At 34.8% G+C, this 25,851-nt stretch overlaps 3 protein-coding genes across 3 annotated transcripts; all 3 read right to left on the bottom strand.

Annotated features, from left to right (window-relative positions):
• Positions 1-8,842: 8,842 nt before the first annotated feature.
• Positions 8,843-11,488, bottom strand: KVR01_002623 (uncharacterized protein). The gene is made up of 5 exons (XM_044791539.1): positions 11,246-11,488; positions 11,137-11,154; positions 11,016-11,069; positions 9,850-10,939; positions 8,843-9,793 (listed from the first exon to the last, which is right to left on the bottom strand). The coding sequence occupies exons 1-5, from the start codon at positions 11,332-11,334 to the stop codon at positions 9,227-9,229; spliced, it is 1,818 nt and encodes a 605-aa protein (XP_044647638.1). The 5' UTR covers positions 11,335-11,488; the 3' UTR covers positions 8,843-9,226.
• A 6,440-nt stretch (positions 11,489-17,928) lies between these two features.
• KVR01_002553 (uncharacterized protein) lies at positions 17,929-18,951 on the bottom strand (the record flags this gene model as incomplete). The annotated part of the gene is made up of 4 exons (XM_044788716.1): positions 17,929-17,945; positions 18,165-18,280; positions 18,338-18,464; positions 18,525-18,951. The coding sequence occupies 4 exons, from the start codon at positions 18,949-18,951 to the stop codon at positions 17,929-17,931; spliced, it is 687 nt and encodes a 228-aa protein (XP_044647568.1).
• Positions 18,952-20,436: 1,485 nt separating this feature from the next.
• Positions 20,437-21,854, bottom strand: KVR01_002557 (uncharacterized protein). The gene is made up of 2 exons (XM_044790781.1): positions 21,073-21,854; positions 20,437-20,985 (listed from the first exon to the last, which is right to left on the bottom strand). Exons 1-2 carry the CDS (start codon positions 21,766-21,768, stop codon positions 20,665-20,667), a joined length of 1,017 nt encoding a protein of 338 aa, XP_044647572.1. The 5' UTR covers positions 21,769-21,854; the 3' UTR covers positions 20,437-20,664.
• Positions 21,855-25,851: the final 3,997 nt, after the last annotated feature.

Raw genomic sequence — 25,851 nt, 5'->3', positions numbered from 1 at the left:
CCTTAATTAAAATAAAACCCTTAACTAAAATAAAAAACTAATAAAGCAAGTAATAGTTTATTATAAAAAAAAAAACTATTAGAAAGGCCAATTAACTAACTGGCCAACTAGCTAAATATTAGTAATTAGCAACTAATTAGCAATAACCTAGCAAGCAATTAGTTAATTAGTAATTTAAACTTAATTTTACCTATTAAAGCAATTTAAATTTAAACAATTTAGGCAATTTATAAAAATATTAATTTAAAGCGTTTTTAGGCGCTTAAATTAAACAAATTATAATTATATATTTAATAGCAATTTTAAATATTTAGTAATTTAATTAAAAACTATTTTATTAATAAATAAAGCTTTTTAATTAATTAAAAAAAAAGAATAAATAAAGGATCTTAATTTTAAAAAACTAAAAAGTTACTAGTATAAAAATAATAGGCTATAATAAATTAGCTACTATAAGGCTAATAGGCCTATATATATATATAAACCAAACTTAGTTAGCAAGGTCTAGCCAACCCAACTAGGTACTTTACCGCCTACCAGGCAGACCTTTTAATAAACACTAATATACACTACTTTTACCTACTTATACGTAAGCTAAGCCAACTAACAAATAAAATATTAAAAGTTTAAAAAATAAAAAAAAAAAAATACTTATATATATAAATTAAATTTTAATAGGTTAAAATAAAATAAAAAAATTAATAAATTACTCTTTATAGTTATTAAATTAAAAAATTAAGATATTAATCTTTTAATAAATTAAAAATAAGGAAAAAAGAAGATTTATTAAAAGAAAATTCTAAAAATTACTATTATTTATATACTTTATAAATTATTTATAAATAAAATAAATAAAGGTAAAATATTTAATAACTTTAAAAATATTAATTTATTAAATTTTAAATAAAAGTAAATACTATTTATATTTTTATATATTTATAATAAATATAATAATTAATATAAATTATAAAATTATATAAATTATATTTATAAAATTTATATTTAATAATAAAATAAATATAATTAGTTTATATAATAAAAACTATTTAAAATATTAAAATTTATAAATAAAAATTAAATAAAGTAAAGTAAATATAATAAATATTAAATATATTAAAAATAATATATTATTTTTAAATAATAATTATAAACTTAAAATATTAAATATATATTATATACTTTTATTAAATTTAAATATACTTAATTATAATATTATAAGTTATATTATATAAATTATATTAAAAAAATATAATTAAACTTTATTTTATTAAATTTAATAGATTTATAAATAAAAAATATAAAAAAATAATTTGTAGGAATAGTAGGCTATAGTGGATTAGCTATTATAAGGCTAGTGGGCCCGTGTGTACGCACGGACCACTATACTTAGTTAGTAAGGTCTAGCTAACCTAACTAGGCGCTTCACTATCTAGTTAAGTAGACCTCTAACTAATATTAATTTATATTACTTTAATTAACTACTTCTTATATATAAACTAAGCTAATTAATATTAATTAATTACTAACTAGCTTTTAATAGTAAGGTAAATTATTTAAATTATTTAAATATTAAGTTTAAAAAAAATAAATTAATAAAATTACTTTATTATTATAATTCTTTAATAGGGGATAAATTAGTAATATTATTATTACTATTATAGCCTTTCTAAAAGGTAAGTTATTTAGGCTACTTAAATATAATTAACTATTAAGTAAGACCCCTTCATTAAGTAAGTTTTATAACTCTTTTATAATAACTCTTTTTTTTTATATAATTAATAATTTAAGTTTATTTATTAAACCTTTAAATTAATATTTAGCTATATACCCACTAACCCATTTATTACTCTACTTATTTACTTTACGTTACCTAAATAATTAACTAAATAAGTAACTTTCACACACTCTTTCTTACCTTCTTTCTCTCTCTCTCTCTCTCTCTCTCTCTCTTATAACTACTAGTAAAACACTCTAATATTATAACTACTACAATCCTAAGTCCTCTCTTTAAAGATAAAATTATTTATAACTACTATAAGTATATACTAATAATATATCTACCTATATTATTAAAAGAAGTTTAAATTAAAGAATAAAATAAAGAAGTATATTAATAATATTTATAAAGAGGAGTATATAGCTATTAAAACTAATAATAAGGAAGTCTAATAGTTTATTAATAACCTTAATTACTACCTTAATAAGAACTTTTAATACTTTTATAAAACCTTTAAGAACTAAATTAAGGAGTACCTTAAATAAATTAAGTTAAGACTTCTTAAAAACCTTTATAATAACCTTCATTTAAGCAACGTTTATATTAAGCTAAGTATTAAACTACTACTTTAAGCCCTTCTTAACCTTATTTAAATACTCTACCTAAATAAAGAGAAGATACTACAACCACCTATATAACTAATTAAAATAAAATCCTTAATTAAATAGAAAATAAAGAATTAATAAAGTAAATAATAGTTTATTATAAAAAGAAGAAACTATTAGAAGGATTAATTAAATAACTACTAGCTAACTAATTAAATATTAATAATTAATAATTACTTAATAAATAGTTTAATAAGTAATTAATAATTTAAATTTAATTTTATTTATTAAAGTAATTTAAATTTAAGTAATTTAAGTAATTTATAAAACGTTAATTTAGAATATTTTTAAATACTTAAATTAAGTAAATTATAATTATATATTTAATAATAATTTTAAGTAATTTAATAATTTAATTAGAAACCTACTTTATTAATAAATAAAGCTCTTTAATTAACTAAAAAAAAGGAAGATTTTAGAAAACTAAAAAGTTATTAATATAAGAATAGTAGGCTACAATAAATTAGTTATTATAAGGTTAGTAGGTCTATATATATATATAGACTACTATACTTAGTTAGTAAGGTTTAGCTAACCTAACTAGGCGCTTTACTACCTAGTTAGGTAGACCTTTAATTAACACTAATTCACACTACTTTAATTAACTACTTTTTATATATAAGCTAAGCTAATTAATATAATTTATATTATATTAAAATTAAAATATTTAATAATAATTATAATAATATATAAATAAATACTTTTATTATTTAAAAAAAGAAAATAGTTTTTTTAAATAATATATATTATTAATATTATTATTTAAATTATATAGTTTTATTTTATTTATATAAATATTTAAAAGTAATAAAATAAATATTAAAATTCCTATTAAAACTTTATAAATCTTTAAATATAATATTTATTTATAAATTAAATATATAATTAAATATAATAAAAAAGTTTAAATAATAAAAATATAATATTTTAAAAGAATATATAATAATATAAATAAATTATTTATATTTATATATAATAATATAAATATTATATTTTATTTTAATAAAAAATAAATATTTATATAAGTATTTATTAAAAGAAAAATAAAGTTTTAAAAGTTTTTAAAGATTTTAAAATAAAAATAATAATAATAAATCTATTAAAGAATTCTTCTTTAATAATAAAATTAAATTTATTAATAAAAGTTTAAATTTATATTTAATAAAAATAGTATATATTATTTTATTATTTTTATATATATAAAAACTTAATAAAATTATAAACAAATTAAATTTTATTATAATAAATAAAGTTTAAAGTTTAATAATAATTTTAATTTATTATATATATTATAAAAGATATTTTTAAAATTATTATATATTTATATAATATAACTTTATATATTTTTAAATTTTAAAAGTTTTTATAAAATAAAAATAATAAAATATTTAATATTAATAATATAAAATTTAAGGTTTTATAATTTATTATAATAATAATAAATATAAAATTAAATTAAAATTAAAAATAAAAGAATCTTTTAATAAATTATATTTTTAAAATATATATATATATAAAGTTTAAGATATAAAGATTAATAAACTTATATTAATATAAGATATATAAATTTTAAAAGGAAAATATTTTAATAAATTTAATAAATTTAAAAATAAAAATAATATTAAAAATCTTATAAAAGAAGAAATATTTATAAAAAAGAATTTTAAAAGAATTCTATAAAAGAAAAATATTTATATAAATATTATTATAAATAATTTTAATAATTCTTTTATTATTATAATAACTAATATTATAGTTAAACTTTTTAATATAAAAGAAATATTAAATTTTTTAAAAGATTTATAACTTAAATTTATAATAAATTAAAAATAATTTAAAAGAATAAAATTTTATAAAATAATTATATTATTTAAAATAAAAATAATATTATTTAATAGATAAATATTAAAAAATATATATAAATAATCTTAATATAATAAAATTTAACTAAATAGTTAATAAAAATATTATTAAATATAAAGTTAAATAGGTTATTTATAACTATAAATAATAATTTAAAATAAATTTTAAAAACCTTTTAACTATTTATAAGTTAAAGACTTATAATATACTATTAATTATAATAATTAATAAAATTAATATATATTAAGTTATAATATAAAAATATTTTTATATTTTAATATAAATTATAAAATATATATTAAACTTTTAACTTTATATATAATAAAAAATATAAAATAAAACTATTTTATTATTAAAAGCTATATATAAATTTTAATAAGTATTTTTATTATAATATAAATATTTAATTAATATTTTAATAAAATTAAATTTAAAATATATTTTATAATAAAATATATTTATAAATATAAATTTATAAATAATATTTATATATTATATAAATAATATAATAATTTTAAATATTAATTTAAATATTATAAATAATTTAATTTTCTTAATATTTAAAATATAAATTTAAATTTTTAAAAGAATTAAATAGTATTTTAAGAAATAATATTAAAATTAATAAAAATAATAAAATTATTATTATAAATTAAAATTAATATACTTTTAAAATCCTTATAAAATTTAATATTTTAAAATAATTATATTAATAATATTAAAATAAAATTAAAATTAATACTTTATACTTTTAAAAAGCTTTAAAAGAAATATAAATTAAGTTTTTAAAAAGAAATAAAAGCTTTTAATAATAAATAAACTCTCTTATATATTAATTTAAAATTAGGTTAAATATATACTTTTAATATTTAAATTAACTAAATATATATTTAACTTTAATATAAAATACTTTAAAGAATTAAATAAATTATAAGAATATTTATTAAAATTTTTAATATATATAAAAGATTTTAATATTTAAAAGAAAATACTTTATATTTAATAAATTATTATAACTTAAGTTAGTAATAATATAAATAATAAAAATTTATTTTAAATTATATATTTTCTTTATTTATTAAAAATAAAAAATATTTAACTTTATTAATTAATCTTTTAATAATAAAAATATTTATATTAAGTATTTATAAGGTTAAATATATAGTTTTAAAAGCTATTAAAAGAAATTTATTTATATAATTTATTAAATTATTTTAATAATTTTTAAAATTAAAGTATAATATTTCTAAAATAAAATATATAAAAATAATAATATTACTTTAAAATTAATTAAAAATTAAATATTTTATAAATATACTAAATATATAAATATTATATATTATTTTAATAAATATATAATTAAAAGAAATCTAATTAAAATTATTAGAATAAATATAAAAATAACTTTATAAATTAATTAATAAAGATTATAGTTAAGTAAGAATTTAAGTTAATTAAAAAAATATAATTTATATAAAAATAAATATAGAAATATTTTATATATATATAAAAGGGTTTTAAATAAAAGAATATTTTAAAATAATAAATAAACTATAAATATTTATTATAATATATTTAATAAAAGAAGTATTCTTTTAAAAATAATAAACTTTTAAATAAAAATATTTAGTTTTATTTTTATAAATAAATTATTTTTTAAAACTATAATTAACTTTATATATTAAAAGATTTTAATTATTAAAAACTTTTATTAAAAATAAAAATTTTCTATATTTTATAAACTATTAATAATATATTAAAAATATATTAAATAGACTTTAAAAGTATTATTAAATAAAAGTTTAAAATAACTTAAAATAAAAATTTAAAATAACTTTTTTAATTTATAATATATAATATATTATATATTATTATAATTATTATATTTAATTTATACTTATAAATAAGCTAATATCCACTCACCTAGTAATTATATTTACTTACTTAGTTTTTTTTAACTACTTATTTAGTATAAGAATTTATATATAGAGCCTATATAAAACTATATATCTAACTAGGATTCTCTAAATTTTTAATACTTTTAATATAAGCTCCTTCTACACTCCTTTTAATACCCCTTCTAGTACCCCTTTTAATATACCTTTTAGCACTCCTTTTAGTATACTTTTTAATACTCCTTTTAATATACTTTTTAAACCTTTTAATCTATATATATTTAGATACTAATTAAGTATTTAAATACTAACTAAACAGTAAAAGGTTAGAAGTTTAGAGTATTAAAGGGCTAGAAGGGATACTAAAAGGTTAGAAAGTATATAATCTTTACTTTTACCTTTTTAATTTCTAGCCTTTTAGTATTTAGTTAATATTTAAATACTTAATTAATACCTAAATATATATAGATTAAATAGTAAAAATAAAGATAAAGGTAAAGGTAAAGGTGAAGGTAAAGATAAAGGTATATTAGAAGGGGTATTAAAAGGGGTTTATACTAAAAGTATTGAAAATTAAAGAAGGAAATTATACTATAAGGTCTCTTAATATTAACTTAAAAGGTATTTATAAATATAAAGGAGTTATTTAGAAAAATTAATATTAAGTAAGTAGTTAGTAGGAATTAGGTAAGTAAATATAATTACTAAATAAATAAACATTAACTCCTTATAAATTTATAAATTTATATATATTTTATAAATTTATAATATATATAATATAATAGTTTAAATATAGTAATTAAATTATATATAAATATACTTATATATAAATAAATATAATAATATATAAATATAATTATAAAGTCTTTTAATAAAATAATTATAATTATATATTAAAGGTTCTAAATTTAATTATTAATATAATTAAACTTTTAAACTTTTAATTTTTATTTTATTTAATAAATTAAATTAAAATTATTAATATATATATAATTTATATTTTATATTTATAAATTAAATTTTTATAAAAGTTTTATTTAATTAAAATACTTATAATTATAATTATTTATTAAATTTTATTTTTTTATAAAATTTTTTTAATAATAAATTCTTAAAATTAAATTAAATAATATTTATATTTTATAAAAAATATTTAAATAATTATATATATTTAACTTTTAGGAATTATTAAAATACTTTATTTATTAATAGTTTTATATTTATTTATAGTTTAATATAACTATTATTTTAATCCTTTAAATATAAGGTATTAACTTATATAAAGAATACTTATTTCTCTTAATTTCTATAGTATTCTAGTGGGTATTTAGAGAACTTACTTTTGTTTATAAAAGGGACCGTTCTCTCTCTTTTAGATAGGTTTATAATTGAGAGAAATCTATCCCTTTATTCTTATAATCTATCTTCTCTCTTGGGGGTGGGGGTTGTTGTGTAGTATTGATCTAAGTTAGCGTTGCTGGGGGGGCTCTGTTCATCGTTGGGTGTGTGTATCGCTCGCGGTGGTTGGTGGTAGGTCTATGTCTCGTTAGGCCTATGTCTCGTTAGGTCTATGTCTCGTTAGTAGGTCTATGTAATGCTAGTAGGTCTATGTGTCGTTAGTAGGTCTATGTCTCGTTAGGTTCGAAGGTCTACGTCTTGTCAAGGCTCGTAGGGCTCGTTAGGTTAGTGGTCTCCTTAGGCTCGTGGTCTCGCTAGGTTCGTGGTAGTCTTCGATAGCACCCGGGCTATATCGTTAGGTTCGTGTTCGGTATCGTGAGGTGGGCTGCTTCTCGTGCTCTCGCGCTCGTCGTCGGGGGGACCGTCTATACATACAGTCAGCTACCCCTAGTTCCTTCTCGGCTAGTCCTTTGTTTACTTTTTCCTGTTCTGAGATCAACTCGGCCGCGCTGACCGGTACGCCATTTTCCTCTTTGTTGGGGCCGCTGGGAGTGAACAGAACATGCGTGCCCTTATAAGCCTGAGTCCAGCCAGCATCAACCGCATCGCATGCGAATCAGATTATACACAGCGGGTAAACTGTATTGAAATCACCCACACTCAGCTTTTATTTTTGCGAGACTATCCTGAACTTCATGTTTGATTAACTTTACGGGTCTGCATCATTTACGGGTTCCACATTACCTTTTTGAAGCGTATCAAAGCCAGCCAGCCAGCGTCATAAAAGTTTCCAGACCCAGTCAGTCCCGTGGACGGCCGCAGAGTCCACCACCGGCAACCCATAGGCGTACATACATAGTTTATTTCGAAACATTGTCAGGCATGGCTGAGAATGTAAGTAAGAAGGGAAAAAAGAGAACAAAAAAAGATTGAACCGTCACTCATGCTTGTGCCGGGACTTTTTCCTTCAAGTCCAGCCTACCGCCGCGAGCACTATTACAGCTCCGGTGGGCCACCACACCTAGTAGGTCTGACCGCCCTGCCCGGAAGCCAGCAGATACAACCTCGGATGGCACCACTCAGACACTGCAACGCCGCCAGCCACCCTGCCTGATGTTTCCGGTGGTACACGACGGCAGCCACGATGTAAAGGGCGTTTCCGTCCGTGGATCAGCACCCCAGCATCGGGCAGTTAGTTATATCGTCAAAGGCGACATGTCATGTCCGGACGAAAGAGACCAAGACCATAAAAGGCTATCAGTCACACAAGCAATTCAATGACACAGCACCAATCGCAGGACCAATGAAAAAAAGTCCAGGCCGAAATATATTCCCCTCCATGGTACGTCTAGACGCCTCGCCATGCCACACGTGTGTCTGTGTGTGTGTGTCTCAATGCCGGACCCGAGGAAAGCTAAAGCCAAAGCCGCACGCAAGCCCCGTTTGTTTATGTATAGTGAATCGCTCGCTGGACCAAGCCACAAAAATCAAGCCAACAGGTTTTTTGTTAAAGAAAACCAGCCAAAACCTTCGTTTATGATAAAGAAAAGGAAGACAAAAAAAGTCAAGGGTATCAAAAGCCATACACAAGACAAATCTTATTCCTGCTTGCACCGCTCGCTCGCTCGCCCGTCCACCCCGGGTCACTTGCGCCTGTACCGGCCGGGGGCCAGCCAGGTCAGTCGGTCCTATGAGAAAAACTCATCCTGGGCCTTATCCCAGGGGTTCCGGTTGACCTCGTCGTCCGCGCCGTCGATGGGCGCGAAGCTAGGCGTGCCGGCGGGCGACGCCTCCTCCTCCTCGCGCGCCTCCTCCCACGCGCGCGACCCCTCGGCGAGCGGGCCCTCGTTCTCGACGTTCTTGACCTTGCCGTCGTAGCCGATGCGCTCGGCGGCCTCGAGGTACTCCTCGGTGACGGTGGTGTAGTCCTCGTTGGCGGTGCCGAAGCCCGACGGCGCCGTCTCGCTCTCGTGCGGGAGCGGCTCCTGGGTGACCCTGTCCCGGTGCTGGTGGTGGTCCGGGTCGTGGATGATGCCGCCCGTGGGGATGGACTCCTTGCGCTTGCCCTTCTTCTTGCCCTTTGTGGTCTTGGACTTGATCAGGTCTGCGCTGGGCGGTCTTGAGCCCTGGGACGGGCGGGAGGTGGAGGGTGATGACGAGGATGAGCGCGGTTCGATGTGGGGTATCCGGGCGAAACTTGGCTGTGGGGTTGTCCAGAGATCCCGCGAGGGCTTGTTGGCTGTGATGACTGGATACTGGGAGCTGGTCAGTATGCCTGTTGATCCTGAAGTATATGGTCATCAACACTTACATTCCAGTCTCCAAACTCCATCTTCTTGGCCTTCTTGTACAGGTCTTCCTCGCCTGGGTCGAGGCCTGGCTCCTCAAAATCCACCGTCCCATTCGTGCGCGACTGCGATCTCTCGCGGCTCGACTCGCCACCCTGAAGCAGAGATGTATGCTCGTTGATCTCATTAGGGTTGGGCAGCCAGTACTTCCCCCTGCCTCCTCTCTCGTAGCGCATGCCGGCCTTCAACCTCGCCAGGCGTGACTTGGAGGCCTCGTGGGCCAGGATCTTGTCGTTGGAGTCGAACTGGCGGTACTTGTACTTGTCTCCACTAAAGGTCTCCTTCGTGTCCTCGATCAGGTCACGAGGGCCAAAAGCATCTCGTACTGCGTACCAGACCGGAAGTCGCGCGGCAGACAGCCTGTTGTCGGCATAATCGTGCCATGAGAAGGCGTACCAGTGCGAAACGGCAAAGATGGGCATCTCGATACAGATCAGGGCGTCCTGGATGGCGGCCGCCAGGTTGTCCTGGGTATAGCCTTCGACGTTGTCGGGGATGGCGCCCAACCAGACCAAGATGGACAGGGCGAAACCTTGCCAGTAAGATGCAAAGATGATGAGCTTGATGCATAGGAACTTGGGCATGGGCCTGAACGGCTTCAGGTCGTCGTGCATGCACACCCAGAACAGACCAAGCGAGTATAGACTAAGCGTGACGCTGATGTTGTAGATGATGCCACTCCACAGGTAGCCCGAGCTTATATCAATGTAGCCCTCCTTGTATGTGCCCGTGGCCTTCATGATTATGGCGGAGATGCCCAGGACGGGCTTTAGCCAGGCGTACTGCAGAATGCCGCGCTTGATGGCCAGGAAGGTATAAGGATCGGAGATGTCGACGGGCGAGAGGACGTGGTCCAAGGGCCACAGGTGGGCGACTGGGGCGCGGCCATGGGTGGTTATGATCAGGTTGCGCTCGCCGCCGAGATAGTTGATGAGCAGCTGGAAGAAGGTGTAGATGGTGAAGGCCTCGTAAACGTCGCGGATGGGGTCGAGCCACTGGGCTGCGGAGAAGGACACGAGGCTAACCCACGACGAGACGGAGTAGATGGGCACCCTATGTGGCTCAGTCAGTTTCAAGGCATGCCGCTGGGGGGATCTGGAGAACGAGAGGGAGCGATGGTCGGGCGTACATGAGCAAGATGCGAACCACATATCGCTGCAGGAGCGGTTTCCTGTAGTTCTTGCTACAGCCATGTCATGTCAGTCAGCACTTTGCCCCAGTGGCCGGGCTGGGAGCATTCCGTGGCCTACGTTTGAAGCCATATTGACCTGTCTGGGATGTCAGCAGCTGCGAGATGCGTGTTGGGAGGGTCGAGGGCGAGGGCGAGGGCGAGGGGTTGAAGGGTGCGTTGAAGCTTACACTATGGAGAAGAGGGCTGCAGACAGCGACGCGACACCAGCCACAACCGTGGTGGCGTACGTGAGCTTCTGGCCAGTGCCTCCGGCCATGGCTCCATGTGCTGCTGGAGACGGTTCGGTGGAGAAAGTGACAAGAAACAGTGTGTCTTCCCAAGCAAAAGCAACAACCCTAAGAGGTCATCGCCGTCTTTGCCGGCGAGAGGATGGCGCGAGGCAACAACAGTGTGACGGGTGCACTACGTAGCGCGTGCGTCGTCCTTCGGCTCGACCTCCTGACAATGGGCAGCTGCGCAACAAGCTAGTGCCCTGCCCTGCCCGCCCCCGCTACGCGGAGCTGGGACCGTGCCAAGCCTGGCGGCACAGGGTCCTTCCCCACTGATTGGACTGATCCCACCTCCGTTCTTAGCGGCCTTATCATGCGCATGACGTCTCCGGCAGGGCTGGAGTACGCGTATTTGACAATGTGTAACAAAGCTCCAATCCCATTTGTAACACCCTACTTCCACAGCAATAGACTTCGAAAATTGGTTATTAGTGCGATCAAAAGTGCATGTTTTACTACAGACCAATGAACAACAAGCACGTGATGGTCATATATTTGAACAACATCTGAAGCATATACAATACGCTCGTGGTTTGTGGAGTGCACAGCAATAATCCACAGTACAGACACTTTCTCCTCAAGAGCTGTAGACTCACATACAAGAACAAAGGCCAAGATTTACCACATATTCGTAATCACAAATCCCAGGGGCATGAGATCAAGACCTGCTGGGGAAGTCAACATCACCGCGCAGCGCAGCCCCGATAGATGGTTATGTGATGAATCAATTCTGTGCACAGGAGGCAGCCCCACGGAGGAAGAGATCATGGTTGTGTGTACAAGAGATCAAAGAGTCAACATAGTGCAGATTTCTCAAGACTAAAGGGGTAGTTATCGTTTCCAAGAAAATAGCCTGTCGTGGCCATACCACATCCCCACACCCTCTGGCTTTTCAGTCATTTTTGCGACGTTGATCTATCCAGGGCCAACCAGAGAGGCTTGCATGACAGGAGCTCGGTATCGCTTACACCAGTCGATATCCGTTTAGTCCTTTACTGACAACCCCACCGCTCTTCCTCACTATGAGGTGGCAGCAGCAAGGACCTGAAAGGAAGTACTGTAGTCAGCACACATGATGATGCGATCCAACCTGAGAGAAGGCACTTACCGATGAGGCTGAGAAGTAAGCTGGCTCCGGCTCCAAGGTCTTCGTCATAGAGACAGGCCAGCCCTATCACACGCTCGCGGTCGCACTGACCGCAGTCGCGTTTCCCGCCACCAAGGAGAAGCGCCAGTGCACATGTGTGATACCTCCTGTTGCGATTCGGAATGTGAAGCTTGCGGTTACATAAATAATATTTATTGCTCCTGCAACGATCGATTTGGCCGCTCGATTGATGGTCGAGTGAGGTGTGGAAGTGCACATGTGCATCGACGACTGATGGGCCAATTCTCGGATTTGTGACATCTGGACTGTTGGGTGCCCAAAGCATTTTACGGGTCAGACTGGGGAGAAATTCACATTCCCACAGTATTTCTTGTGGATCAATATAGATTCAGGACCGTTAGATTAGCGAAACTACACACTAGCTCCGGACATCTGGAGCCTACCTTGGTAATGATTCGGGACAGTATGTCCCACTGGCATCACGCATTGCGACCAGAATAGTGCAAACCCTCGCCCGACAGACGCCAGTGAGTTCCCGTAATATGTGGTTTCGCTTCTATTCCGTATACGTCCGAGGACATACATGGCGCCTTCATACGGTGGTAAGCACTCAATCACTCACTCTACTAGTATGGGATGCTACAAATATTACGCTCATACGAGGCCGGCCCTGTTTCGACTCAGTCTCAACTTTTGTCGACACTTCAGCCTAACAAATGTTGCCAGCAATGCACAACACCGCCCCTATTGGCTGGGTTATGACGCCCCTCAAGCTCAAACCATCACTAGTCTATAGTCATTCCCGGATAATCTCACACAGCCGCCTTCCCAGAGAATTATGCTGTTGCATGGCCATAGTTTCCGCAACATTCAAGCCTTCATTCCTCGCTTAAAAGAAGACAAATCGATGTTGGTACTATACCCTACTCTGTATAAGTAAAAGGTATGGCGATACCCACGTTGTTAAGCGGGCGGGCCTTAAGTGATTAGCGTGTTAGCCTATCCTATACCTACCGGGGGGAGAGGGGGTCCCTAACGTAAGCGTACAATTATATTAAAAATTAACATTTAAATAAAATCTAAATATTACAATAAAATACTAATAAAAGGCTAATAGAATACTATTATAAATAAAATCTATTAAAGGGTTAATTATATATTAAATTTTAATATTATATTAATATATATTAGAATTCTAAATCTATTAATATTAAATTTTATAAATTAACTTAACTAATTAAAATTTATATTTCTATATTTCTATAACTTTTAATAAGTTATATATATTTAAGTTATAGTAATTAATTAATAATTAAGTTAAGGATAAGAAAGATAAAAATAAAAAAGAATAATTTTAATAAAAATTAAACCTCTTTTTACTTTTATATTAAAGTTTTAATAGTATATTAATTACGAAATTATATTAAATTAAAAATTATTACATAATTTAAATATTATATAATTATAGGAATAGTAAATTATAATAGATTAACTATTATAAGTAAGTAATAAATAATTTATATATATATATATATATAAGTTAAACTTAGTTAATAAGTTTAACTAACCTAACTAAGCGCTTTACTACCTAGTTAAATAGACCTTTAATTAATATAAATATACACTACTTTAACTATTAAAACTTATACATAAGTAAACCTATTAATACTAATTAATTATTAATAGACTTTTAATAATAAAGTAATTATTTTTAATTTATTTATTAATAAAAATACCTATTAAAATATCTAATAATATCCTTTATTTAAAGAAATAGATTATATTATTATTATAAAAGAGTCTTTAAAATATTTAAAACTTTCTTTATAAATAACGATATTTATATTATAATTAATTATAATAAAATCCCTATAATATTTAAAACTTTTATTATAAAAATTAAATTATAATTATATAGTCTTTAAAATATTTAAAATTATATAATTATTACTATATTTATTATATATAACTTTTAAAACCTCTTTACTAAATAAATCTTATAACTTTTATAATAACTTTCTCTCTCTCTTATAAATTAATAATTTAAACTCTTAAAACCCTTAAACTAACACTTAATTATATACTTACTAACCTTTATTTAACTACTTACTAACTAACTAATATATTTAATAGCCTATTTAACTACTTAAGTATAATTAATTAAATAGGACCCCTTTATTAAATAAGTTTTATAACTCTTTTATAATAACTCTTTCTTTTTTATAAATTAATAATTTAAACCTACCTTTAAAACCTTTAAATTAGTGTTTAATTACGTACTTACTAGCCTTTATTTAATAGCTCGTTAGATAGCCTAGGCGTAAATTAACTAAATAAAATACCTTTACTAAATAAATTTTATCACTCTCTTATAATAACTCTCTCTTTTATAATAACTCTCTCTTATAAATAATAACTTAAACCTATATATTAAACCTTTAAACTAACATTTAACTACCTATTAATTAATGCATTTAATAACCTATTTAACAGACCGCCCACCTTATATCACCTAAATAAGTAACTTTTACACTCTTAACTTCTCTCTCTTCTAATAATTAAATAAAAGTACATTAACGTTATAGTTAATTATAAATCTAAGTCCCTTATAATAAAGTTATCTATAGTTACTATAAGTGTATATTAATAATATATCTACCTTTATTATAAAGAGAAGCTTAAATTAAATATTAAGTTAAAGAAATATATTAATAATACTTATAAGGAGGAATATATAACTACCTAACTAATAAAGTAGGTTATAATTAAACTCTCTACTAAACTTTCTACGTAAACTACTTTTAATAAATAACTTTATATATAATAATAAGTAGATTATAATTAATTATATTAGTAGTAACTTCTTAAAGTATATTAAGTATATTAATCTACTTAAAAACTAATTATATAAATAGAGTAGGAGTATATTTATTAAATAAGAACTATATTTAATATACTATCTATTTAATTAACTACTTAATTAATTAAATAAATTATAATTAAGCTCTTTAATAATTATTAACTAGCTATTAACTAAATAATTTAATTAATTATATAGATAAAAGAGAAGAAAAAGATTATTAGAAGGATTAATTAAACTAATTAATAGTTATAAATTAATTAATAATTAATTATAAATAATAAATAATTAATAATAGCTTAATAAATAATTAATAATTTAGTAATTAGGTAATTAAGTAACTAAGTAACTTAAAAACATTAATTTAAAGTATTTTATTAACTATAAAAAAGAAACTATTAAAAGGACTAACTAATTAAATATAATTATAATTAATAATTACTTAATAAATAACTTAATAAATAATTAAATAATTTAAATTTAATTTTATTTATTAAAATAATTTAAATTTAAATAATTTAAATAATTTATAAAATATTAATTTAAAGTGTTTTTAAAATATTTAAATTAAATAAATTATAATTATATATTTAATAATAATTTTAAATAAATAATAATTCTAATTAAAACTTACTTTATTAATAAAATAAAGCTTTTAATTAATTAAAAAGATTTTAAAAATTAAAAAATATTAATATAAAAATAATAAGCTATAATAAATTAACTACTATAAGTAAATAATAAGTAGTCTATATATATATATAGGTTAAGTTTAATTAATAAGTTTAACTAATCTAACTAAGTGCTTTATTATTTAGTTAAATAAATCTTTAACTAATATAAATATATACTACTTTAACCACTAAGACTTACATATAAGCAAGCCTACCGATAATAGTTATATTAATAGTGTGTTTATATTTTAAGAGAATGTTAATAGTATTCTGAAATGATAGTACTATAAACTTAATTTGCCCCCCTCCCCCCGGTAGGTACTGTGAGATAGTACCGATATAGATCATTCACCGTAACCCATGACTCTAGCGCTGGTATCAACAGCCCGGCACGGGTCTTGATGATTGCTGTTGCCCGAGCCAACCATGCAGCCAGCATCTATATCGGAGTAACCGACAATGAGTTCTGACTTGAATCAATATCATTCCGATCTCTACACGCTATGTATTAGTGATACGATCCATAGAGTGTGTTATAGTGGAAAGTTGTGCCTACCTACGTAGATAGGGAACAGATCGTATTGCATGGTCTGTCAAGCTTTACTGGTTCTTAACGCGAGGCTATCCGACGTTGGGTGCTGTGGCGGGTACAGGGAGGAATTCAAACCACGAGCTCTCTATAACGTCTGGTAGATATGCTGCTGATTCCGGAAATTTCCCCATGACATACAGATAAAACACTGAGACATTTGGAGAAGATCTTACTCATGTACTATGTATTTTTCAGTAATCACTGACTGTAACCTAGCCGTGACATGCCCTCCCACAACAATCACTAGTAGAAACACCTAGTAATCAAGGCGTGTGAAGGCCAAGGTGAGTGAGTAATGAAAAGAAAAGTAGTATAAACACAAAGAGCTTCTTTTCCTTTGCGTTACACATTTCTTACAATGTCGCATTATTTACAGAGAACAGGACGTGAAAGGACATAGCAACGAGATAATCAAGATAAATCCAAAGACGATCCATCTGCGGTGCCAAATCCTAGAAGACAGCATCGACTTCATTAAGTCATCTTCGGAGAACTTCGAAAGCAGAAACGTTGTATGTAGACAATCAGACCTCCTCGCTCGCAAAGTCAAAGATTGTTTCTGTTACTCTAGTCCTGTGTGCTTGCCGAGAGATGTTCATGAGCGAGCAATCCTCTGCTTTCCTCATCATCTTCACAGTTTCCAAGGTGCTCAACGGACAAATCTACTGACCCAGCCCGAGAGAGAGCCAGTGATGCCAAACCACAGATTGTAAAGGACATGACATAAGGCAGCCCTTTCCATATTCCATCAAGTCTCAGGCTCCAGCTGAAGGTTTTGGCAACGATAGGGCCCGCAAGTAAGGATCCCAATGTGTCCATTATGGATAACGTTGTGAAAAGTGTTCCGACCATGTCCTTTTCGACCAGCGAACTGAGAAGCGATCTAGCAAAGGAGCTGAAACCATTTCCAAGAGTATAGAACGCCAAACCTAAACAAGCCGTTTAGTTTGCCAGGTATTTGGAACTTGGACTGAGCAGGTCTTGTGCACTTACCAACAACAACCACCCATAGGTATGGAGCAAGGACCAGGATTGCAAAGCATATCATGATAAATGTAATGCTTACCTGTGAAAGTAAAAAGTCTTTGGCTTTGGGGGGGAGGCCTAGCCTCTTGGAGACAAAAATGTCCAAAAGAGGCAAGATAGCGATGAAGGTAACCAGCTGCGCAACACCCCGGGCCGAAAGGACAAGATTGGCCTTAAGCATATTAGTTGCATGACCACAAAAAGCTTGAGCGGAAGAAAATACCTTGGCAATGGGAATAGTGTATCTAGTAGACAGATACTGCAAGAGGACACTTAGGGACTGTCGCGAGAAGTCGACCACGAGGAATGTCAAGACCAGGATCAAGACGCTTCGATGACTGGCAATGAATCTAAGAGTCTTAGAGACATGCCCAAGGAGCCTCTGCAGTGTCCTGTAGAGACTCAGCCCGTCGGATTCATCTTCTTCTGACTGCATGGCTCTTTCTCCAGTTTGAGGCATAGTTTCTGGAATTATACCGGCGAGGATAGCTGTGATAACCGTGCAAGCTGATGGCGCATGTTAGAAGATGTCCGTGACCAAGGCGTTCCGGTCTTACCAAATCCTAGGAGCAAAGGAAGCCACAGACTCTTCGCCATCAGAAATGATCCTGTTGCTGGCCCGGCGAGTTCTGCAACGATCAGAGCGGCTTGGCTGTAAAAGAAAACATTCGACCTAGATTGACGGAGTGTTAGCAACTCAAAGCGCAGAACTCTATCAAACAATGCTTACCTGTACTTCTCAGGCGACGAATCCGTGATGATCATCATGCAAACAGCGCCTGTCACCGTGCTCCCGCCTCCGATAATGAGGAAAATCGAAGACAGCCACATGGGGCGAAGGGGCAGCTCGAGCCAGCCTGCAAACTGCGTCAACCAACATTTAAAAGAAAACAGTGTCATGCGATACTACCACCTACAGATGAACAGGACCCAGAAAGCTGCCAGAACCTGGCCCACGAGGCTGAGGAACAAAACCCGCCTCCGGCCCTGCTTGTCGGCGAGAACCCCAAACCAAAGGGCCAAGACCAAGCCGGGAATGCCGTCGAAGAATATCTGCCAGCCAAATAGTTGCGCCACGACATCCTGAACAGCAGGATCCTTGCACATTTCCTCCGAGGGCCTGTCGATGGGACCGCCGCTGTCGACGTTGTAATGTTGCCGGCAGGCGATGTTCTCGAACAACTGGGTTTTGGGGGCCAGAGACATGTTCTCGCCGAGGCCGTCGATGAACAGCATCATAGAAATTACGACGATGGGCGTCCAGTTCAGAATGCTCTCTGCATGGTCGCCCTCGGCTTCGTTCGTGGAAGCGCTAATCTTGCGCCTCCTACCCGTGCAGACCATTTTGAAAGCCGTAGTTGTTGGAAGAAAGTGAGGAGGAAATTGTGGCACAGCAACGATAAGGGTGTCTGTCTTAGGAGTCTGTCAACGGGAAAGGAGCCCTGGAGCGATCCTTCGCCAAGCAGTTCGCCAAGACCACCCCGAGAACCACTGCGTCGAGGCGCAACCACACAGCCAAGGTTTTAAGCCAGGCCCTGTCAAGACATCCATCTAGAAGTACATAGATACTTAATCTGACTTGTGTAGTATGAAGACGAACGGGCAACCGACAGAACCACATGAGAAGACTTCCCGGGTTCGACCATTGTGTGGATTAGGATCAACATGGTGGCCGGAGTTCCAACTCCGGTGCTGTTACTATCTGTACCCATCACCTTCCGAGTATGGTAGTCGCGTGTTTGAATTGGGCGCGTGTCAGCATGGCTAGTCCTCGGCCCGGACTCTTGCGTTGAATCTGGAGTCTAGACCCAAGCCGGCCTGGCATTCGGACCGGGGTCTGGACCCCGAATCGGCCAGTCATTTTGACATTCTCTTTGGCCCGTGGCCAGTGTAGGTAGTACCTAGCATACAATGAGTGCATCTGAACGGTTGCCGGGTGCTTTATGGAGTTGTGAAAGGGGATTGGGGACCGTTTTTGCTTGCATGGTGGACGTGCTTGTGCAGAAGCCATTCATATAGCAAAGCTAGCTCCCTGCTGTTGTAAAGCTTGCGCAGAAGACTCCCAATACGTGGGCGTAATAACGACAGTGGTGGTAGACGCCAGCTTTAAAGGTGATTTGCTGCCCCTCGCTCACTTGATACGCTTACCTAGGTAGAAATGGCATTTGTCCTCCCGCTGCCGTCATCTTTCACCAGACAAACGAAATTGTCATCAAGACTGAGCGGAAGCCACACCATTGTCTACCCCCAAGTACCTACGTCTTACGGCGGCAGTGGGTGAAGCGAGGCAGGGGTCAACTGGTACATTCCAAGGTTCGCCCACGGGTACAGATTATTACATTTGGAGCCATGTCCAAGCCACTCTGAATCTATTGGCTGCCCCTTCACATCCACAAGCTTTTCCTCGTCTCTGTTATTCTCTCTTCAACTGCTTCCAGTGTAATCCCGAGATTGAGAAGCAGATGTAATTCTTAGGTTCTCTATTCATGATGAGACCTTGGACGTTTCGACCGCGGCCGACCGTATCGATGGGATCGCTGCTCATGACTGCTAGGACTGAGCTCTCATCCTGATTGCTCGATCAGGTTCCACGAGCGCCATCTTGAGCATGCTGCCCTCATATGTGCTGATCATTCTAATATCGATCCTAATCATGGCATTGGTTGACCGGTCCTCCTTTGTAGATCTCGACCGTCTGTACTCTCCCAGACTGGCGAGGTGAATTCTGTTCTGGCACTAGGATGTTGGAATGATGTAGGACCAACATTGCGTAGAGTGTCACATTTTCCACCATGCGCTTTTGAACTGGCTCTAATCGTCCAAAGGTGCCCGGCATAAGCACTTGAGGGCATCAAAGCGGCTGCGCCAGCCCAGCTGCCATCACTGGATTTGTGGCTACTTCAAATTGCTCTCTGCGTCTTGGCTATTATCTCTCCCTGGGCCTGAGGTCGAGTGCGGAAGATCATGCTTTCCCAAAAGTATTTCCTCCAGTGGTATTTGATACATATCACTCTGACAGCCAGGACAGTACCTAGCACTTGAGGTATGGAGACGTCATCAAAACAGATCGGGTTCCCCTTCGCTCAAAGGATAATTAACCTCCACGTCTGGCCTGCCTGAGACAAGCATTTCCCAACTGTCTCTATCCGGGTACCTCATTTTGCGCTCCCACCGGTCCCTATAGATGTTGTACTCCGGGATGCAGTTGTCAGGGTCCACGCGTCGCCGGTTGGCCCTTTCCAGCTTGATCGGAAGCGGGCAATCCGGGGGTTTGTTCGATTCTAGAAAGCCCAGGAGCCTTGCTACCTGGTCTTCTGTCAAGGCCCAAAGACTGTCTGTGGTGTACTCCTTGCATGAATGTAACCACACACCGTTGCACTGTGTTCCATGCCGACAATCAGTCAGAGAACATTGTACCCTGAGTAGCACCGCTCATCCCCGTGCTGTTTGAGAGGCTCGACTTACCTCCGTTCCACTTTCTCCCCTACTGAAGACAACAACACCACCAAATATCCAGTTCTCGGCCCAGTAACCGGCGAGATCCGCCACACCATCGGGGTACTGCTCTGGGTCCGAATAGTGGATCAGACAGAAAGGCGTCGGGTAAGGTTTGCCGCTCCACCTATGAAAAGGGCGGCCTTGGTCAAAAGTGGGATCCTTCTCCTTGTGAAGGTTGCCCTCTCTGTGAATAAGCACAGCAAGCCGGTGGACAGCTACAACGATGAGTTCAATGAAGGGTAGTTTCGATGCCCGTGATCCAGCCGGTATATTTTGGTATCGTCTCAGGACCTCAACAGGCAGATCAAGACTAGCTGGATCAAAGGTATCTCGAAGAGCTCTAACTTTATCCATAGCACCTGGACACAGCTCTTTGTGGTTTCTGACGGGTTCTTCATATCGTAATGCTCTCGAGACTGAAGCCACCTTTGCCAAAGGTAGCCCGTCTACAAGTTGAGCGAAAGTAAATTCCGCAGGTTTCGAATGTAGAATGTTCATCATGGCACCACAGAATCGTACCGTGTGTGGTTGGTCCAGTATCTCGATGGCGCGCGATCGTTCGATTGAGGCTGGAGGTGGAACTGTCTTGTATTCCATGCCCGAGTCATCGTCATCTAGAATCAAACTAGTGGGGACGAATGATGACCCTGATGGTGGATCCATTGCTTTGGGGAAAATATGACAATCTTATCATAGGTAGTGGATGGTGGAAAGCTACCCTAGGGTAGTAGATTTGTGTTGTGGAAAAGTTGGTCAGTAGAAGGTTGCGCATGTGTAGCAAATGGTCTACGGGTCTTTTGAAGGAATTCAAGTGGAGGGGCCAACTTGGCTTACGTAATCAATCTCACGACCCAAAAATCGACCGGGTCTAGGGGGCGCAGACCTGGAGAGTTAGGCTAGTAAGGGGTGGCTGGTATGGTGCAGCACATCCACGAGTCTCTTCAATGTTCCAATGCACAAGCCCACCTTCTCTCTCTCACACCAGTTGACAACGTCCCAATCACCCTTGTAGGAAGATCAAGAGTGCAATCACGATGCTTCCTTTGCCCACCCCAGGTTTTCCCACGAGAAATCCTTATGTGACCAATCCATATGTATAAGACTGGTTCATAGAAAGCCTGTTCATCAGCAGGCCTGATAAGCGTGATGGTGAGTAGCACCTCAAGACTGAATGGACTTCAGGATCATGAATCTGAAGGTTCAATCATATCTTGCCTTTGTTCTGGGGAAATCGTCACTCCAATTGATTCAGCCGAGTCCTTCAAGTTCTGCCCCACCGTGACTATTCCCAGCCTCGCGATAAGAACATGATAAGTCCGGTCCCCACAGCACCTTGCGCCGCATGTTGGTTCAACAATCCAGCCTAACTCATGGGTCGACGAATCCTGAGGGTCTCATGAAGTCTATGTTTAGGTTCAAACTCCTCTTTAGGATGGTCGTCCCGGATTTCAGGCTGGTCTCCAAAGGCTTCCCAGGGTTGACCGGCTGGCGGAGAGTGTTCGAGCCACCTTGATTTGTCCTTTATCCTCGACAGTGGAGCAGCTGATATCCACCACGAACCAGCAATGAGACGTCGCCTGTAGGTTGCGCTTGGCCGCCTCTGGTCCTGACCAGGTCGTGACCAGATGTAGCCTGGATAAAAATAAATATGCTTTGCGCTGGGCTTTGAAGTTGACCCATCTACAATGAATCGAAGCAACTCAATTTTCGTTATATAAGGTCCAAACTTTCTCCCTTGATGGGTGATGATAGTGCTGGATCATAACTTGGAAGACCATCATCATTATACGACCACCATTCTTGCTGCCCATCATAACTTATAAGTTTCCCACCACGTTCTACGGATATTGCCCTGGAGGTAACCGTTCTCAAACATTTGTTTTACCATACCCTGCTCTAAATTGTCTTCCTTATATACCGGGCCACTTTTCAGTACCAGACGGTGTGTATCTAGTCACGAATTGCTCGCAGATCAAATAGTATATAAAACACACCATAACTCAGCATTATCCTGAAACAAAGACTGCAATGACTCAGTCCAGCTCTACCATCAACGCTGGTCAGAAAGGCTCTGATCGACCTTCCCGAAAAACTGCCACCACTGATTCTTCCACCAACACTGGTCACCAAGGCTCTAATCAGCCTTCCGCGAAAAGAACTGGCACCAATACTTCTTCGAACAATGCCCATACAAGCACTGCTTCCAAACCGGCCGCGAACTCTGTTGAACGTCATGAAACTACCACGAAGTCCAAGTCGTCTCCTGCCACCGCTACGAACACCCCTACCGCTGCCACTGCTACCAAACGCCCGTCATCGAGTGGTGGAAATGATGGTCGTACGACGATTCCAAAGGCTTTCTGTCCTGGCATGGTGACCATGCGATTATTCACTCGAGAGGTCCGCTTTTCTGTACCGCCAGAAAACGACGTGAAACAAAAGCCTGGACCAGTTGTTGATCAAAGGATCAAGACCGCCATGTCTCACTGTTTCCATCTAGCGCTGGCGCTTCTTGAGAGTTCCACCGGCCATGAAGCTCTCGTGAAAGTGGGAACAACGATTGTCGAAAGGCGCAGAAAGGAAGCAAAGGTTGAAAATAAACCTGAATAGGTTTATTCGTTGGAAGAAATATCAACGAGATGCAATGGTTTGTGAATGACTTTCTGGCGAAAGTCAGAAGTCACGGCATTCCAGTTTGTATCACGCCAAGTATCGGACAAGGTTATGGTCTTACCCAGAGATGGTTCACTGGTTTTGACATGACTAAATATAAACCGGAAGAAGCAGCTGTTATCTACCTGAACAAGGGCGTAAGCCGGACAACCACCCTTATTTTCAACGTTCATGAGGCTGACGACTATTACAGATGGTGGATGGACTATTGGACGCTGCTGACGCCGTGGATGATTTCATGACACAGCGGAGCCAGATTGAGCAAGAAAATGAACAACGCAGAAAGAAGGGGCAGCCGGCTGTGGGTGAGAAAACTCTTGCAACTCTTGTCGAACGTCAAGAATATGCCCATATGAGCTTTGAGCGTGCTGTATTCTGTAACTCGGTCACACTCGCCCATGAGTTTGTGCACTGCCTCACGGGGTATCTCTCCGGTCGCGCTTCGCTTGCCACGCCCCCACACACTGGTCCGTCATATGGCCCTTACGAGGATTCAGAGCGTGGCGAAGCTGGCTGGATGTGGTGCAAAGAGACTTTCGGTGGTCTCCCCCACTTCTGGTACACCAAAGGCCTACCTGATGTTTTCGACTCCGGATACAATATTGGCGTGCCTATGTTGTTGGACGTTGTAATTGGAGGGGGTGACTGGAAAGCTCACTCGATGGTATACACAATGAACCACGATATAGTCCGAAAAATCATCGAGATGAAGGACTGGAGATCGGAACATGAGGCCGGTGAGTTTATCTACAGCTACCCACGTTTTCCTTAAGACAATGGACTCTGCAAGCTGACAAGACTGGATTAGACCCAAAGTGGATGCACAAGATCAAAACTCAAAATAACAATGGTGTCCCATACCTAACATGGTATAACACACATCGAGAGGTGGCCAGAATCTGGGAGAAGCACAATAGGCCTACCGATACGGAAAAGGGAAAGACTTTGGCCATGGGCTCGGAAAACGACATCGCTTTCGCAAAATCACTGGCGTGCCCGACTAGAATCAGCAAACCATTGACTTATAGAGATCTTAGAAGCACGAAAGTTTAGTTGGTCTTGATGTCTAGGTACTTAGATATTTACATAGTTGTTTTTATTTACTAGACTCTAGCCTGTGCTAGGATAAGAACTATTATATCAGAGATTCAAGGTATCTACCCTAGTGAGACGGCCCTCATGACCTATGGTAAAAGAGGCTTAAATTGTATGAGAAGGATTGTTGATTCAAAACTAGAGTTGCCTAAGGAATAGTACGGAGGAAGCAGCAAAGCTGCAATCACGCGCCGAGAGAGGCCACTTGGGCTGATGAGATAAAAGCAGGGTGCACGGACCCACTGGTTGGTCCTGCGGGCGATCAGCCCATGGCCTTAACACCTAGGGTACCTATACACAGGGTTGCCGTTCACTACACTTAGTGTAGTAGTGTAGTGTAGTGGGTGTAAATAAGCCCACTACACTCCATTATACTAAGGGTATTTTTAAGTCTACTAAATTATATTAAGGAGCTTAGTGTGTGTAATGTAGTGGGTTTAAGTGTAAATAGGGGGGGTAGGGGGAGGAGGGTAATAGAGGGAGAGAAAGGGAGGAAAGAGGAGAGGAAAGCTAATTAAGTAATTATATAAGATAAGATAAGATAAGATAAAAGGAGAAGGAGGAGAAGGAAAAAAGATTATTTATTTATTTATTTATTTATTTATTTATTTATTTATTTATTTATTTATTTATTTATTTATTTATTTATTTATTTATTTATTTATTTATTTATTTATTTATTTATTTATTTATTTATTTATTTATTTATTTATTTATTTATTTATTTATTTATTTATTTATTTATTTATTTATTTATTTATTTATTTATTTATTTATTTACTTACTTATTTATTTATTTATTTATTTATTTATTTATTTATTTATTTATTTATTTATTTATTTATTTATTTATTTATTTATTTATTTATATATTTATTTATATATTTATTTATATATCCCTTAATTCACTTTTATATTTTAATTTATTATACTATATATACTTATATTAAAAGTTTATATATTATAATACATTTATAT

Source organism: Diaporthe batatas (assembly GCF_019321695.1).
Source record: "Diaporthe batatas strain CRI 302-4 chromosome Unknown Contig00003, whole genome shotgun sequence".
Taxonomy (NCBI): domain Eukaryota; kingdom Fungi; phylum Ascomycota; class Sordariomycetes; order Diaporthales; family Diaporthaceae; genus Diaporthe; species Diaporthe batatas.
This window is presented reverse-complemented; position numbering and strand designations above follow the sequence as displayed.

What these genes read in the sequence shown, in the direction of transcription:
- KVR01_002623 (XM_044791539.1), bottom strand. Translation starts at nt 11,334, where the DNA reads ATGGCCGGAGGCACTGGCCAGAAGCTCACGTACGCCACCACGGTTGTG. An exon ending in GTGGTTCGCATCTTGCTCAT is followed by an intron (nt 10,940 to 11,015) that starts GTACGCCCGACC and finishes TGAGCCACATAG; the next exon opens with GGTGCCCATCTACTCCGTCT. An exon ending in TGGAGTTTGGAGACTGGAAT is followed by an intron (nt 9,794 to 9,849) that starts GTAAGTGTTGAT and finishes ACCAGCTCCCAG; the next exon opens with TATCCAGTCATCACAGCCAA.
- KVR01_002557 (XM_044790781.1), bottom strand. Translation starts at nt 21,768, where the DNA reads ATGGATCCACCATCAGGGTCATCATTCGTCCCCACTAGTTTGATTCTA. An exon ending in GGGGAGAAAGTGGAACGGAG is followed by an intron (nt 20,986 to 21,072) that starts GTAAGTCGAGCC and finishes CATGGAACACAG; the next exon opens with TGCAACGGTGTGTGGTTACA.